Below are 16,612 nucleotides of genomic sequence, written 5' to 3' on the forward strand. Positions count from 1 at the left end.
GACGCTGAGAAAGACTTCTAGTGGAAACAGCTGTCACTGAATTTACACTGAAGACGCTGAGAAAGACTTCTAGTGGAAACAGCGGTCACTGAATTTACACTGAAGACGCTGAGAAAGACTTCTAGTGGAAACAGCTGTCACTGAATTTACACTGAAGACACTGAGAAAGACTTCTAGTGGAAACAGCTGTCACTGAATTTACACTGAAGACGCTGAGAAAGACTTCTAGTGGAAACAGCTGTCACTGAATTTACACTGAAGACGCTGAGAAAGACTTCTAGTGGAAACAGCTGTCACTGAATTTACACTGAAGACGCTGAGAAAGACTTCTAGTGGAAACAGCTGTCACTGAATTTACACTGAAGACGCTGAGAAAGACTTCTAGTGGAAACAGCTGTCACTGAATTACACTGAAGACGCTGAGAAAGACTTCTAGTGGAAACAGCGGTCACTGAATTTACACTGAAGACGCTGAGAAAGACTTCTAGTGGAAACAGCTGTCACTGAATTACACTGAAGACACTGAGAAAGACTTCTAGTGGAAACAGCTGTCACTAAATTTACACTGAAGACGCTGAGAGACTTCTAGTCAAAACATCTGTCATTGAATTTAAGTTTCTTTCAAGGTTTCCAAATTCAGCACTCGAGTTTAATTAGGGAACAGTGTCAAATTCTGCTTGTGAAAATGATAAATTACGATTCAAAAAACAAAGTTTAGAATTCTTAGGCATTAGAACACACCAAAGAAACGTACCTCGCCCCGCTTGAAAAAAAAAAAAAAAAAACACACACGACTGCCGTCAGATCTTTTCTAAACAAAATTTATTGAAAGGTCAGATGGGTTGAGACTACAAGCACAGTGGAAATCAGTACAGCCGGCTGTCGCTCTTCATTTTCTCTTTTCGTTTGATGGTTTCTCTCTCCCCCGTTGTCACTAACCGCCTGGTGAGTTCAAGAAAGAAGACGCTGGCTGGTATAAACACAAGACTGAGAGACAGAGCGAGAGAGCGTCGCCTGGCTAGACACACAGACAGACAGACAGACAGCTCCCCCTGTGTGTGTGTGTGCGTCTCTGCTAGAGCACAGTCGGTCCGGCTGGCTAGCAGTTAGAAGCTGCTCACTGGAGACTATTACAAGCAGCTCAACCCATCTCACATGACACCACTGGGGGGCGTCCTTCTAGTGCTGCTTTCGTCTGAATGAACAACCTGAAAAACACAGAGAGAGCGGAGGGGGGGGGGGTAAGACACTTCCCAAAGGTGTGTGTTCACCGTGAAAAACTATTACTATTACTAATAAGTCTTCATATTTAAACACAGTGTAGTTTACAGTCAGTGCAAATAATAACACTACTAGAATACAATATGAACTAGGATGCTGTGTATAATAATAACACTACTAGAATACAATATGAACTAGGATGCTATGTATAATAATAACACTACTAGAATACAATATGAACTAGGATGCTGTGTATAATAATAACACTACTAGAATACAATATGAACTAGGATGCTATGTATAATAATAACACTACTAGAATACAATATGAACTAGGATGCTATGTATAATAATAACACTACTAGAATACAATATGAACTAGGATGCTATGTATAATAATAACACTACTAGAATACAATATGAACTAGGATGCTATGTATAATAATAACACTACTAGAATCCAATATGAACTAGGATGCTGTGTATAATAATAACACTACTAGAATCCAATATGAACTAGGATGCTATGTATAATAATAACACTACTAGAATCCAATATGAACTAGAATGCTGTGTATAATAATAACACTACTAGAATACAATATGAACTAGGATGCTATGTATAATAATAACACTACTAGAATCCAATATGAACTAGGATGCTGTGTATAATAATAACACTACTAGAATCCAATATGAACTAGGATGCTATGTATAATAATAACACTACTAGAATCCAATATGAACTAGAATGCTGTGTATAATAATAACACTACTAGAATACAATCTGAACTAGGATGCTATGTATAATAATAACACTACTAGAATACAATATGAACTAGGATGCTGTGTATAATAATAACACTACTAGAATACAATATGAACTAGGATGCTGTGTATAATAATAACACTACTAGAATACAATATGAACTGGGATGCTCTGTATAATAATAACACTACTAGAATACAATATGAACTAGGATGCTATGTATAATAATAACACTACTAGAATACAATATGAACTAGGATGCTGTGTATAATAACACTACTAGAATATGAACTAGGGTCCAAGATTTGTGCTAATCACATTCTGTAGAAGTTTACTTAAAGCCTCTTTTTTTCAGGAACGTGTGGTTTGAAAGCTGGTTCCAGGAGACCCCCGGGAGACCTAGTTTGAGGTTTGCTGTATCAAACCCCCAAGTCTCCCTGCCTGGTGTGCTGCGCAGTGGCCTGAAACCTACAGTCTCCTGAAACCAGGCTCCAAGCCGCGGAGTGTCTCTGTGTTCCCTCAGCTTTAGGAATACATTGTAAAAGGCAAGGCTGGTTGTCCGGCACATCCTGGGACGGGTGACACTGCTGTGCAACGGGGCTTCATCTCTGTAAAGATGTTTCACGGAGGTTCGATGGGTTTTGAGCAGTACAGGAATATGACTAATGTCAAATATTCACATCCCGGTCTATAAAACTCTGAATAGTGCAGAATATTAAAAAACACTGAAAGGAAACTCAACCACAGCACATTGATCAGACATTATCTTACTGTGTTGCACAGCAGTGTCACCCAGTCCAGGTTTCACTGCTACCAGCTTGATCAGCCCCAGTGTGTCTAGGCAACAAGCTCAGGTGTGTGTGATTATTAAACTCACAGTGAAACCAGGACTGGATCACACTGCTGTGCAACGGGAGTCTGATTCCCATCCCTGATCTGTCTAAATATCCCATTTTCCATCAATGTACTGTCCTGTCCTAAAAACCTCCTTCAACCAACGACTATCTATCTACAGGGACGGAAATAAGACTCCTGTTGCACAAATCCAAAAGAAGCTGAATCTGGTCTGCTTTCTCTTCTGTGAATCAGTGTAGGTATGAAACAGACAGCACAGTGTGCAAAACATTCCACCCCCTGGTCCGGGGGCAGCCCAGCCCGGCCCGGCCCGGCCCGTACCTTCTGTTAGCCTAGCTTTGCCTCCAGTGGGCTGGCACAGCACTGTGGAGCATCCGACACACAGCACCACGGTCTGGGCGTGGCTGAACACGGTGGTGATCTTGTAACATCCTGTAGAGGGGGGAGGGGGAGAGAGGAGAGAGGCGTTAGATTAGAGTACCAGTCCAAACATCGCCTACTTATTACGAGTTACATTTCCAATCAAGTGACAAACATATACACACACACTATATTTATTAAGCACAAAGTTCTGAATTTGCTTCGCACTGTTAAGATTCTGCGACAGAGGTTAGAGTCCCAGTCAAAACAACATGTTTGAGAAAGTTGCCCCAAAAAAAGCATTCATGAATGACCAAGAGACAGAGACAGGGACAGGGAGACAGGGACACACCACGTCCGTACCGGGGCATTTCACATCCATGAAGTAAGAGTTGGGGCTCTGGACCAGACGCTTCTTCTTGTGCTTCCTCTTCTCCTCCTCGGGGGACGGGTGCAGCAGGTCTTTCGCAAGCTTTACATTGAGAAAAAAAACGCAGGGTCAGCAACCTTCCCAAAGCAACAACAGCTGGGTCTCTCCCTGCCGCTCAGCCAACTGACATTTCAACACTTAAAGAAACTGTGTGTGTGAACTCTGTGGAGATCAAAAAGTCACCCTAGTTACATAACTTTGAAAAACACACATGCATCATAACCTCGATACATAGGATAGGAAACTTAAAACGAGGTACAATCCCCCCCCACGATGCGCACTACAGTATCACTCCCCGTCGAATGACGCGCAGTTATCTAATCCTGCCGATCGCAAAACGCGTTTATAACAGAAACTCTCTCACGGGATGTCAAAGTTTACAATCGCATGATCTCCACGATGCGAGTGAAGACGCGTCTTTACCGGACTCGATGCATTCGCGTCTCTGTCTGCAGCGTCCCTGACATTATTATTAAAACACGAACCACCCGGCTTTATTCCTGCTACGCGTCCCAAACACGCCATTTTAACACGAGGGAAAAAACACAGCCAGCGATGCAGATTAAACTCGCATCACCAACACACACCTGCCAGCACCAAACACGCTTTAAAACCAGCGAGAATTAAAAAGGTATATATTACAGTAAATAATAAACCAGCCACACAGTCTAAAAGTGACCAGCCCCCTCCTCAAAATAATACAAAAAACATTGCAATCTTACAAATCCAAAACAGACGACCCGATCTACCAGCATCAATTTACAAAATCCACAAATGCTCGTTTATCTGCTACAGCAGCGCGTTTTCAGAGATTTAGCGTTTCGGATAAAACTCGTGTTCGGATGACAAGGCCTCGCCACTGACTTACAAAACACAAGTGAGCTAACCTAGCTATTGAAAACAACATGAACCCAGATCAAATTAAAAGCAACCGTGCAGCGGATAACAGAGAAATGGAGATTACACGAGCATGAAACCAAATGATTACACGAGCATGAAACCAAATGCAGGCTTTCTAAATACAAATTATTAACATAACGTCGGGCTCCATTCGCGAGCAAGGATCGCAACAATTATATATATATATATATATATATATATGTGTGTGTTATAATTTCTCATGGGGAGAAATGGCTAATGTGAATTTCAACACGATGTGCGTTTTTAAATATTGATGTTATAAATCACACCTAAACGACATTTATAAACAGTTTACACTGGAGTTTATTTTCAACAAACACACCAGTAAAAATGCATTTATCGTTCTCCGAGGGCGAACTTGCCATCATCTTAAAGAAACGGACTATATAACGGCTGTATTATTATTATTATTATTATTATTATTATTGAATTCGCGATCTCGGTTTCATGTCTCTGGACTCCCGAGCGGCGCCATCTTGTCGCCCCACAGATCACAACACTCCGGTCCCCGCAGCTCGTTTTAAACTTTAATTTCTCCTGGTTTTTTTTCAAAAACAGCCCCCCGATGTATTTCCATTCCCCTCTGGTTCAGTCCGGCCCGGCCCGGCCCCGCTGGAGTCGGTTTTTAAGGCGTTTTTCCCCGGTTTGCGCGGCGCAGAAACTCACAGGCATGTTGGCGTGGAATCGAGCCGCTGCCGAAAAGAAGGAAGGACCGGAAACGGGCGCTCATATCAACGGGGTTTGCGGGCAGGGAGCGGAACTGACGTCAGGGTCGCGGAGCGGCGGACATGTTTGTGAGGTCAAGCTTGCAAATAGATAGATAGAGAGATAGAGAGATAGATAGATAGATAGAGAGAGAGAGAGAGAGAGAGAGAGAGAGATAGATAGATAGATAGATAGATAGATAGATAGATAGATAGAGAGAGAGAGAGAGAGAGAGAGAGATAGAGATAGAGATTCTATATATATATATAGATAGATAGATAGATAGAGAGAGAGAGAGAGAGAGAGAGAGAGAGAGAGATAGAGATTCTATATATATATATAGATAGATAGATAGATAGATAGAGAGAGAGAGAGAGAGAGAGAGAGAGAGAGAGAGAGAGAGAGAGAGAGAGAGATAGATAGATAGATAGATAGATAGATAGATAGATAGATAGATAGATAACAGTCCTTAAAAAAACACACATTATTATTTTTTTTTTTGTATTTCATTCATTGATGGTTTTGTTAATGTATATTATTATTATTTATTTCTTAGCAGACGCCCTTATCCAGGGGTGACTTACAATTGTTACAAGATATCACATTATTTTTACATACAATTCCCCATTTATACAGTTGGGTTTTTACTGGAGCAATCTAGGTAAAGTACCTTGCTCAAGGGTACAGCAGCAGTGTCCCCCACCTGGGATTGAACCCACGACCCTCCGGTCAAGAGCCCAGAGCCCTAACCACTACTCCACATTCCGAGAGCAAAATAATTGTACACACACACACACACACACACACACACACACACACACACACACACACACACACACACACACACACACACACACACACACACACACACACACACACACACACACACACTACTAGTAGATTTACATTAAAGTGTTTTATTTTTATTAAATAAGCTATTGTTTTGACTGCCGACGTGGGATGATGAATAATTTCTACATAACTCACCAGAATACTCCAGCAGTACTAAACAAACAAAAGAAAAACGAGTATTTTATTTTCACTTTGGCGTAACTTTGTCGCACTATACTGTGAAACACGTGTCGCATTCACTGTGTCTACACTAACATTAACCGCAGCCATACTAAATGATTTAACTGCAAATAAACGAAGGCTTCGGGAAACTAACAAATAAATAAATATATTTAAAAAAAAAAAAAAACAACATTGCTACAACCATGACGCATCTTAAAAAGGTGTACCGTCCGTAGATTTCAAAAGGACGCCGATTCGTTATTATTATTATTATTATTATTATTATTATTATTATTATTATTATTATTATTATTATTATTATTTATTTCTTAGCAGACGCCCTTATCCAGGGCGACTTACAATCTTAAGCAAATACATTTCAAGTGTTACAATACAAGTAATACAATAAGAGCAAGATAAATACAATAACTTTTGTTCAAGTGTGACAAACCACAATTCAATAATACAGCAGATAATAGTGATAGTGACATCAGGATATGATTAAATAGTGATAGTTACATCAGGATATGATTAAATAGTGATAGTTACATCAGGATGTGATTAAATACAAAGTACTACAGGTTAAACACTTGACAGATTACAGTATTCTGAAGTACAGGATTAAATGCAGTAAAATAGGGGGCAGATAAGAGCAAAATAAAGCACATTTACATGAAGGGTTATACATTAACATGCTTGCGGGTTTAACTGTAAGCGTCACCTGAACTTTTAAACTATGGCTCAGCAGTACTGCACGGCAATGTATTTGTCTTTGAACCGTCATGTGACACAAAAACAAATTAAAACAAAAAGACCTGCCGGTAGCAGCGTCCCCTCCCTGCGCGAATCTGATCAAACAGGTCCTGTGCATTTATCAGCGGAGTCTGCGACGCGGTCAAACAGCGCCCTCTGGCGGCAGCGCGCCGCCGTGTCTCCCATTCCTCCCACTCGCCTTTCATTTCTCAGTGAATCGGGATTGTGCGTCTGTCTCTCCAGCACGGTCATTCAACAAGGGGGGAAAACTTTTTCATTCTTCCAGAAACACTTTCTACAAATCTTAAACGGAAGAGGAGGCGTAGAGGAACCAGACACAGCAAAAAAAAAAAACGTGTTTAATTGTTTTGATAACCGGCAGCTTCAATGAGATCAGGAACTGTTTTCAAGCAAAAGTTGTAGAAGAGAGAGAGAAAGAGAGAGAAAGAGGGGGAGGCGGCGAGTCGGGATATCGAAACCACTCCTAAAAAAAAAACATGGCTAAGAAATACGACTTTCTTTATAAGCTCCTTCTAATCGGAGACAGCGGGGTTGGAAAGACGTGTCTTATAATCAGATTCGCTGAGGATAATTTCAACACGACGTACATTTCCACGATCGGTACGTGTGGCTGAGTGCTATTTGTCTGTTTGTTTGTTTTGTTTGTTTTTTTAAAGGGAAGAAAAACAACTTTTTTTATTTTCTTGTTGACCGTACCTTTGTTTAATTGCTGCCGACGCGTATGCTTGGCAGATTATATTTCATATTTCTTTATATCTATCTATCTATCTATCTATCTGTCTGTCTGTCTCTCTCTCTCTCTCTGTCTATCTATCTATCTATCTATCTATCTATCTATCTATCTATCTATCTATCTATCTGTCTGTCTCTCTCTCTCTCTCTCTCTCTATCTGTCTGTCTGTCTGTCTATCTATCTGTCTATCTATCTATCTATCTATCTATCTATCTATCTATCTATCTATATATATAATCTATCTAATCACTGCACAGTGTGTGTAAGGGAGTGGCTATAGTTATATAGAGTTTTGAATAGGAAATCTTCACTGTATCAGAGTCCATGCAAAGAACACAGAAATATTCTATACAAACGTGTGTGTGCGTGTGCGTGTGTGCGTGTGTGTGTGTGTGTGTGTGTGTGTGTGTGTGTGTGTGTGTGTTTGTGTCTAATGTAAAAAAAAAAAAAAAAAAAACAGCATTCACATTAAACTATTAGAATGAATCCTCCTTTACATAAACGAGTGGAAACCCTCGCTGTAATGTGAAGGATGTTGGTTTTGCTGTCACTAGTAATTAGATTGAGGTTTGCATTGAGGTGTCTGTTTGTTGGTTTCCAGCTCACCGCGGTTTATAATGATAGAGTTGAGAGAGACAGGACTCTGACGATACAATAGAACATGCATGATGCGGGTGAAATATCCGTGCGTGGAAAATATCCGTGCGTGGAAGCAGCCAGGGACGCTACGCTATTGACTCCACAGCTGTGTATACAGGGACCGCTGTGCTTTTACTGCGGTAGACTTTTATAAGGGTTAGTTTACCCTGTTTTTCAATATCCTTTACCAGACCTCTCTGTGCTTTACAATGCTTCCCTATGCTTTACCAGACCTCTCTGTGCTTTACAATGCTTCCCTATGCTTTACCAGACCTCTCTGTGCTTTACAATGCTTCCCTATGCTTTACCAGACCTCTCTGTGCTTTACAATGCTTCCCGATGCTTTACCAGACCTCTCTGTGCTTTACAATGCTTCCCTATCCTTTACCACACCTCTCTGTGCTTTACAATGCTTCCCTATGCTTTACCACACCTCTCTGTGCTTTACAATGCTTCCCTATGCTTTACCACACCTCTCTGTGCTTTACAATGCTTCCCTATGCTTTACCACACCTCTCTGTGCTTTACAATGCTTCCCTATGCTTTACCACACCTCTCTGTGCTTTACAATGCTTCCCTATGCTTTACCAGACCTCTCTGTGCTTTACAATGCTTCCCTATGCTTTACCAGACCTCTCTGTGCTTTACAATGCTTCCCTATGCTTTACCAGACCTCTCTGTGCTTTACAATGCTTCTCTATGCTATACCTGGCTCCCTCCCTGTATTCCCACACAGTCTGTGCATTCTCTGCATGTTTGCAGACAGTCAGTCTGCAATCTCCGGGATCTCTGCTTCCCTCTCTCTGAAACGCCCAGACTCTCCCGAGGGAGCACAGCTACCCCCACCGGACACATTCCTGTCTGACTTAACCCCTCGTGTACCCCCAAGTACCCCTCCAGGGGCGTCTGCAAAGCAACAAGACTCCTATTGCACAGCAGTGTGATCCAGTCCAGGTTTTACTGCTACCAGCTTGATCAGCCCTAGTGTGTCTAGCTAACAAGCTCAGGTGTGTCTGATTATTAAACTCCTAGTGAAACCAGGACTGGATCACAGTGCTGTGCAGCGGGAGTCTGATTCCCATCCCTGTCATGGAATGTATCTGTTCTGTGTTCCGAGGAATGCTGGTCTCCAGGGATGGGTGGACACTTCCTCGACTGAATCTAGAAAGAGAGACACACACGAGGGGAGGTGGAGAGAGGGAGAGGGGAGGAGGGAGAGGGAGAGGGAGAGGGAGAGGGAGAGGGAGAGAGGAGGGAGAGGGAGAGGGAGAGGGAGAGGGGAGGTGGAGAGAGGAGGGAGAGGGGAGAGGGGAGAGGGGGAGACGGGAAAGGGAAAGCAAGTCTTGTCTAGCACGCTCAGCAACAACTCGCATATCTGGAGAATCGCTTACCCCATTGTGATGAAACGTTTCGTTGCTAATTCTTCTTCAATGCTGTCCTGTAGACCAGGGCTGTGCGATCAGTCCCGGTCCTGCGGGGGGCGCTATTTCACTCCGGGAGGTTTAACAGGTAAAGTGGGATCATGAACCACTTCAGGGGGTCTGGGTGGACGGAGGTAGCCATGACGATGGGGGACGGCTGTCACTCACAGGCGTAGCCACGGCGATGGGGGATGGCTGTCACTCGCAGGCTGGATTTGAATCGGTTTCTTGTCTCTTCCGATCTCAGGGATCGATTTCAAAGTGAAGACGGTCGAGGTGGAGGGGAAAAAGATCAAGCTGCAGGTGTGGTGAGTGTTTAACAGTGTGGAAGCGAAGAGAGAACACCTGAAACTACTGGAACATGACATCACAGGGAGCACATTCTATATAGAGGGGGTGCACTTCAATATGTTAACAAGGGAACATTATTCAGCAGCTTTCATTGGACTCTATGAAGCTGAGGGAGTTCATTCTATATAGAGGGGGTGGAATTCAATATGTTAACAAGGGAACATTATTCAGCAGCTTTCATTGGACTCTATGAAGCTGAGGGAGTTCATTCTATATAGAGGGGGTGGAATTCAATATGTTAACAAGGGAACATTATTCAGCAGCTTTCATTGGACTCTATGAAGCTGAGGGAGTTCATTCTATATAGAGGGGGTGGAATTCAATATGTTAACAAGGGAACATTATTCAGCAGCTTTCATTGGACTCTATGAAGCTGAGGGAGTTCATTCTATATAGAGGGGGTGGAATTCAATATGTTAACAAGGGAACATTATTCAGCAGCTTTCATTGGACTCTATGAAGCTGAGGGAGTTCATTCTATATAGAGGGGGTGGAATTCAATATGTTAACAAGGGAACATTATTCAGCAGCTTTCATTGGACTCTATGAAGCTGAGGGAGTTCATTCTATATAGAGGGGGTGGAATTCAATATGTTAACAAGGGAACATTATTCAGCAGCTTTCATTGGACTCTATGAAGCTGAGGGAGTTCATTCTATATAGAGGGGGTGGAATTCAATATGTTAACAAGGGAACATTATTCAGCAGCTTTCATTGGACTCTATGAAGCTGAGGGAGTTCATTCTATATAGAGGGGGTGGAATTCAATATGTTAACAAGGGAACATTATTCAGCAGCTTTCATTGGACTCTATGAAGCTGAGGGAGTTCATTCTATATAGAGGGGGTGGAATTCAATATGTTAACAAGGGAACATTATTCAGCAGCTTTCACTGGACTCTATGAAGCTGAGGGAGTTCATTCTATATAGAGGGGGTGGAATTCAATATGTTAACAAGGGAACATTATTCAGCAGCTTTCACTGGACTCTATGAAGCTGAGGGAGTTCATTCTATATAGAGGGTGTGGAATTCAATATGTTAACAAGGGAACATTATTCAGCAGCTTTCATTGGACTCTATGAAGCTGAGGGAGTTCATTCTATATAGAGGGGGTGCAATTCAATATGTTAACAAGGGTCTAAGAGTCGTTTCCATATGTCTCTCTCTCTCTCTCTCTCAGGGATACAGCTGGGCAGGAGAGATTTAAAACCATCACGACAGCGTATTACCGGGGGGCCATGGTGAGTACCCCCAAAATCGGCTCGTATTTTTACACAGCGCTGTGTCCAGAGAATCGGTTATTATTATTATTATTATTATTATTATTATGAATTAGTCATTCAGCAGACACTTTTATCCAAAGCGACTTACAGAGACTAGGGGGGGTGAACTCTGCATCATCAACAACTGCTGCTGCTGCAGAGTCACTTCCAATAGGAGCTCGTTTGTTTTACATCTCATCCGTAGGATGGAGCACAAGGAGGTGAAGCGACTTTCTCAGGGTCACGCACACACACACACACACACGCACGCACGCACACACACACACACACACACACACACACACACAGAGGGAGTTGGAGGCTCAGCCGGGATTTGAGCCTCCTGGTATCGAGCCCCTTTCTCTAACCGCTGGAGCAGCGATCTCATTCCATTGTGATGCTTGTGATTTTTCAGGGGATTATCCTGGTCTATGACATCACAGACGAGAAGTCCTTCGAGAACATTCAGAACTGGATGAAGAGCATCAAAGAGGTACAGAGTTACAATGTCATTACTGAGGAAGAGAGACAAGCACACACACACACACACACACACACACACAGCCACAGAGACACACACACACACACACACACACACTACATGTCATGTATTGACAGAAATGTTCAATAGTCATGTACATTTGGACATTTTTAATTCCTGTTTTGTCTCATCCCCCCCGCCCCCCCCCCCCCCCCCCCCCCCCCCCCTGTTTTTCCCAGAATGCCTCTGTGGGGGTGAACAAGATGCTCCTGGGTAACAAGTGTGACATCGAGAATAAGAGGAAGGTCCTGCGAGAGACGGGGGAGAAGGTGAGTCCTGTCAGCTCTCTCACCACAGCACAGCGCCCTCTCAACACACCTCTCTCTCATCACAGCACAGCGCCCTCTCAACACACCTCTCTCTCACCACAGCACAGCGCCCTCTCAACACACCTCTCTCTCATCACAGCACAGCGCCCTCTCAACACACCTCTCTCTCATCACAGCACAGCGCCCTCTCAACACACCTCTCTCTCTCATCACAGCACAGCGCCCTCTCAACACACCTCTCTCTCATCACAGCACAGCGCCCTCTCAACACACCTCTCTCTCTCATCACAGCACAGCGCCCTCTCAACACACCTCTCTCTCATCACAGCACAGCGCCCTCTCAACACACCTCTCTCTCATCACAGCACAGCGCCCTCTCAACACACCTCTCTCTCATCACAGCACAGCGCCCTCTCAACACACCTCTCTCTCATCACAGCACAGCGCCCTCTCAACACACCTCTCTCTCATCACAGCACAGCGCCCTCTCAACACACCTCTCTCTCATCACAGCACAGCGCCCTCTCAACACACCTCTCTCTCATCACAGCACAGCGCCCTCTCAACACACCTCTCTCTCATCACAGCACAGCGCTCTCAACACACCTCTCTCTCATCACAGCACAGCGCCCTCTCAACACACCTCTCTCTCATCACAGCACAGCGCCCTCTCAACACACCTCTCTCTCATCACAGCACAGCGCCCTCTCAACACACCTCTCTCTCATCACAGCACAGCGCCCTCTCAACACATCTCTCTCTCACCACAGCACAGCGCCCTCTCAACACACCTCTCTCTCATCACAGCACAGCGCCCTCTCAACACACCTCTCTCTCATCACAGCACAGCGCCCTCTCAACACACCTCTCTCTCATCACAGCACAGCGCCCTCTCATCACATCTCTCTCTCATCACATCTCTCTCATCACATCTCTCTCTCATCACATCTCTCTCTCATCACATCTCTCTCATCACACCTCTCTCTCTCATCACATCTCTCTCTCTCTCTCATCACATCTCTCTCTCTCTCTCTCATCACACCTCTCTCTCTCGTCACATCTCTCTCTCTCTCTCATCACATCTCTCTCTCTCTCTCTCGTCACACCTCTCTCTCTCATCACACCTCTCTCTCATCACACCTCTCTCTCTCTCTCTCTCTCTCTCTCGTCACACCTCTCTCTCTCGTCACATCTCTCTCTCATCACACCTCTCTCTCTCTCTCTCTCTCTCTCGTCACACCTCTCTCTCTCGTCACACCTCTCTCTCTCGTCACACCTCTCTCTCTCCTATCACACCTCTCTCTCTCTCTCTCTCTCTCTCTCTCTCTCTCATCACATCTCTCTCTCTCTCTCTCTCTCTCTCTCTCTCATCACATTCCGCTCTAATCCCGTGTTTATTTTTCTCTGTTTTTCCCGATCCCAGCTGGCGAAGGATCACGGGATCCGGTTCTTCGAAACGAGCGCCAAGTCGAGCATCAACGTGGAGGAGGTGGGGTCGGGGTGCTTTTGAATGTTGCCTTCCGTTTTCCTTTCAGCATTAATCTGCATGATGAGCCGGATAACCCGCTGGAATTGACTCTTATGTTTTCCTCTCCCTGATTTCAGTCTTTCGTAGAACTGGCTCGAGACATCCTTCTGAAGTCGGACAAGAAATCAGTAAGTTCCCTCGCAAAGGCCCCCTGATTACCGCCCTCCGCGAGCCTCACAATCTGAGAGAACACGGGGATGGGAATCAGACTCCCGCTGCACAGCACTGTGATCCAGTCCTGGTTTCACTGTGAGTTTAATAATCAGACACATCTGAGCTTGTTACCTAGACACACTGGGGGCTGATCAAGCTGGCAGCAGTAAAACCTGGACTGGATCACACTGCTGTGCAATAGGAGTCTGATTCCCAGCCCTGTGAATTGATCCCATTCTGCTCTAAACAAGTTATAACTTCGTTTTTTCCCCCCTGTGTGTCTAGGGTGGCGGAGGTCGAGCGGTCAAGATGAACTCGACCGATAAGAACACCTCCAAGTGTTCGTTAGTCTAACGAGAGAAAACGCCGGGAAAACGCAGACAGCCCTGGGACTCAAAGCTTCACTACAGCTGCGCCGATAAACCCAGCCCCCCCCCCCCACCCCCACCCCCCCAAATCAAATCCAATCAAATCAGAGAGACACAGCTTTTGTAAGATGAAGAAGCAGAAGGAAGAGAAGAAGACGATGACGACAGCCCATAATAATTGCCAACAGTGTTACAGCCTCTTCATTGATTCAAAGTAGCGTTCGGTTTTAGAATCTGCCCCACAATCCCACTGCGTGGTCCCCGGAATCCTGAGCACGGAATGGAGGAATGGCGTTCCGTGATGTTAGGGTATGCGGGAAGCGTTCCGAGCGTTTCCCGGAGTCCTGCGAGTGTTCCGTGTAACCCGGACGAGCCCCCAGTTTCCCAATTCCCACCCCCCCTTTTAATCAATTCCAAACACCTCGCCATTGATCAGAATTGCCGATTTCAGCAACAGCGTTGTGTTAAAATGAGCTTCTCACAACAGAGATAATTTAAAAACCAGCTTCAAATGACATGAAAGCAGGTGAACGATCACAAATCATTATTATTATTATTATTATTATTATTATTATTATTATTATTATTATTATTATTATTATTATTATTATTATTATCATTATTATTATTATTATTATTATTATTATTATTACTGCATCGCTAAAATATCAATTCCAATCCCTTCGTAAGGAATTGATTTTGAAAAAAAAGGAAATTGAGAATTGGGAATTGATTTTTAAAAAGGCGTTGGAAATGGAATTGGAAATTGGAAACAGGAATCGGGGGGGGGAGTTATTAACAATGTGGGGGGTTTGTTGTAGAGTATGAGAGGGTTGAACAGAAGACTAGCCAAGGCTGTGGAGCCCATTAGCTTACCTCTTATTAACACCAGCATAAGTATATCTGTCGTCCACAGCAGTGTCACCCAGTCCAGGTTTTACTGCTACCAGCTTCATCAGCCCCAGTGTGTCTAGGTAACAAGCTCAGGTGTGTCTGATTATTAAACTCACAGTGAAACCAGGACTGGATCACACTGCTGTGCAGCGGGAGTCTGATTCCCATGCCTGTAGATGGATAGATAGTTGTTGGTTGAAGGAGGTTTTTAGCTGATTTTATAGGGGACAGCAACAGTGTATTGGTGGTAGCAGTGGGATATTTATACAGATAGATCAGAGATGGGAGACTCCTATTGCACAGCAGTGTCACCCAGTCCAGGTTTTACTAGGAGCTTGATCAGCCCCAGTGTGTCTAGGTAACAAGCTCAATAAGAGGTAGGAGACTGGATTGTAAAGCCTTGACTAGGACTAGGGGGGGTGTCCAGTATTGATGTAAAGTGACATGAAAAGGCATGTGTGTGATGTGATGGAGGGGGGGGGGGGCAGCAGAAAGATGTTTTAAGATGGGGGTGGGGGGGTGAAGGGTTGCAGGGTTCCTATACATTTGTAAAATAAAACGTCTGCATTGTAGATTTCGGGGCACAGGATTCTGTTACACTGCTGGCTTGTGCGGATTCCCTCTTTGTTGGGCAGTGCAGTTAATCCCCTAGGAAACTGTATTTTTTTGCACAGTATTTTTGCAGTCCCCTCCCCCCGTGCATTTACCATCGCTTAATCTGCTTTGCCTTGTTTATCAATATGCTTTACCAGACCTCTCTGTGCTTTACAATGCTTCCCTATGCTTTACCAGACCTCTCTGTGCTTTACAATGCTTCCCTATGCTTTACCAGACCTCTCTGTGCTTTACAATGCTTCCCTATGCTTTACCAGACCTCTCTGTGCTTTACAATGCTTCCCTATGCTTTACCAGACCTCTCTGTGCTTTACAATGCTTCCCTATACTAAGTCACGTCTTTGACCCGCATCCTTTAACGCTCAGCCTTTGGGGGTCTCTGTATCGGAGGGTCAAGTTATTACATTTCAAATCAAGAACAAACAGTCGCTGGAAAGCAGCACGTTTCACACCGACACTAAAAATGCATTGTCACTTTTTTTTTTGTTCTATTTTCTTGCACAGTACTGACATTTCAAATAATATTGTGCTTTATTAAACTCGGAAACGTCCCAGACTGCTTACTTATTTGTAGTTGTGTTTCCTTTATTTATTTATTTACTTCTATTCAACATTTTACATACAAACTTCCCGCTTGTGTGTGCCTCGAATTGCAATGTACAGATTAAAAGAAAAACTACAACTCCCATGATGCACCTGTAACCTAGGGTAGGGCGGGGGGGGACGCATGCGCAGTAGAAGAAAAAAGAACGCCCGCCTACTCCGTCCCGCCCCTCTCCCATTGGGCT

At 44.0% G+C, this 16,612-nt stretch overlaps 2 protein-coding genes across 2 annotated transcripts; one reads left to right on the top strand and one right to left on the bottom strand.

Annotated features, from left to right (window-relative positions):
* Positions 1 to 805: 805 nt before the first annotated feature.
* LOC131703281 (small ribosomal subunit protein eS27) lies at positions 806 to 5,327 on the bottom strand. The gene is made up of 4 exons (XM_059006384.1): positions 5,223 to 5,327; positions 3,569 to 3,677; positions 3,167 to 3,277; positions 806 to 1,208 (listed from the first exon to the last, which is right to left on the bottom strand). The coding sequence occupies exons 1-4, from the start codon at positions 5,226 to 5,228 to the stop codon at positions 1,180 to 1,182; spliced, it is 255 nt and encodes an 84-aa protein (XP_058862367.1). The 5' UTR covers positions 5,229 to 5,327; the 3' UTR covers positions 806 to 1,179.
* A 1,813-nt stretch (positions 5,328 to 7,140) lies between these two features.
* LOC117395475 (ras-related protein Rab-13) lies at positions 7,141 to 16,389 on the top strand. The gene is made up of 8 exons (XM_059006392.1): positions 7,141 to 7,649; positions 10,090 to 10,150; positions 11,375 to 11,435; positions 11,872 to 11,949; positions 12,177 to 12,266; positions 13,690 to 13,755; positions 13,872 to 13,922; positions 14,233 to 16,389. Exons 1-8 carry the CDS (start codon positions 7,526 to 7,528, stop codon positions 14,299 to 14,301), a joined length of 600 nt encoding a protein of 199 aa, XP_058862375.1. The 5' UTR covers positions 7,141 to 7,525; the 3' UTR covers positions 14,302 to 16,389.
* Positions 16,390 to 16,612: the final 223 nt, after the last annotated feature.

Source organism: Acipenser ruthenus, chromosome 32 (assembly GCF_902713425.1).
Source record: "Acipenser ruthenus chromosome 32, fAciRut3.2 maternal haplotype, whole genome shotgun sequence".
Lineage (NCBI taxonomy): Eukaryota > Metazoa > Chordata > Actinopteri > Acipenseriformes > Acipenseridae > Acipenser > Acipenser ruthenus.

What these genes read in the sequence shown, in the direction of transcription:
- LOC117395475 (XM_059006392.1), top strand. Translation starts at nt 7,526, where the DNA reads ATGGCTAAGAAATACGACTTTCTTTATAAGCTCCTTCTAATCGGAGAC. An exon ending in GACGTACATTTCCACGATCG is followed by an intron (nt 7,650 to 10,089) that starts GTACGTGTGGCT and finishes TTCCGATCTCAG; the next exon opens with GGATCGATTTCAAAGTGAAG. An exon ending in CGAGCATCAACGTGGAGGAG is followed by an intron (nt 13,756 to 13,871) that starts GTGGGGTCGGGG and finishes CCCTGATTTCAG; the next exon opens with TCTTTCGTAGAACTGGCTCG.
- LOC131703281 (XM_059006384.1), bottom strand. An exon ending in CATGGATGTGAAATGCCCCG is followed by an intron (nt 3,278 to 3,568) that starts GTACGGACGTGG and finishes CCCCCTCTACAG; the next exon opens with GATGTTACAAGATCACCACC. An exon ending in CAAAGCTAGGCTAACAGAAG is followed by an intron (nt 1,209 to 3,166) that starts GTACGGGCCGGG and finishes TGTGTTTTTCAG; the next exon opens with GTTGTTCATTCAGACGAAAG.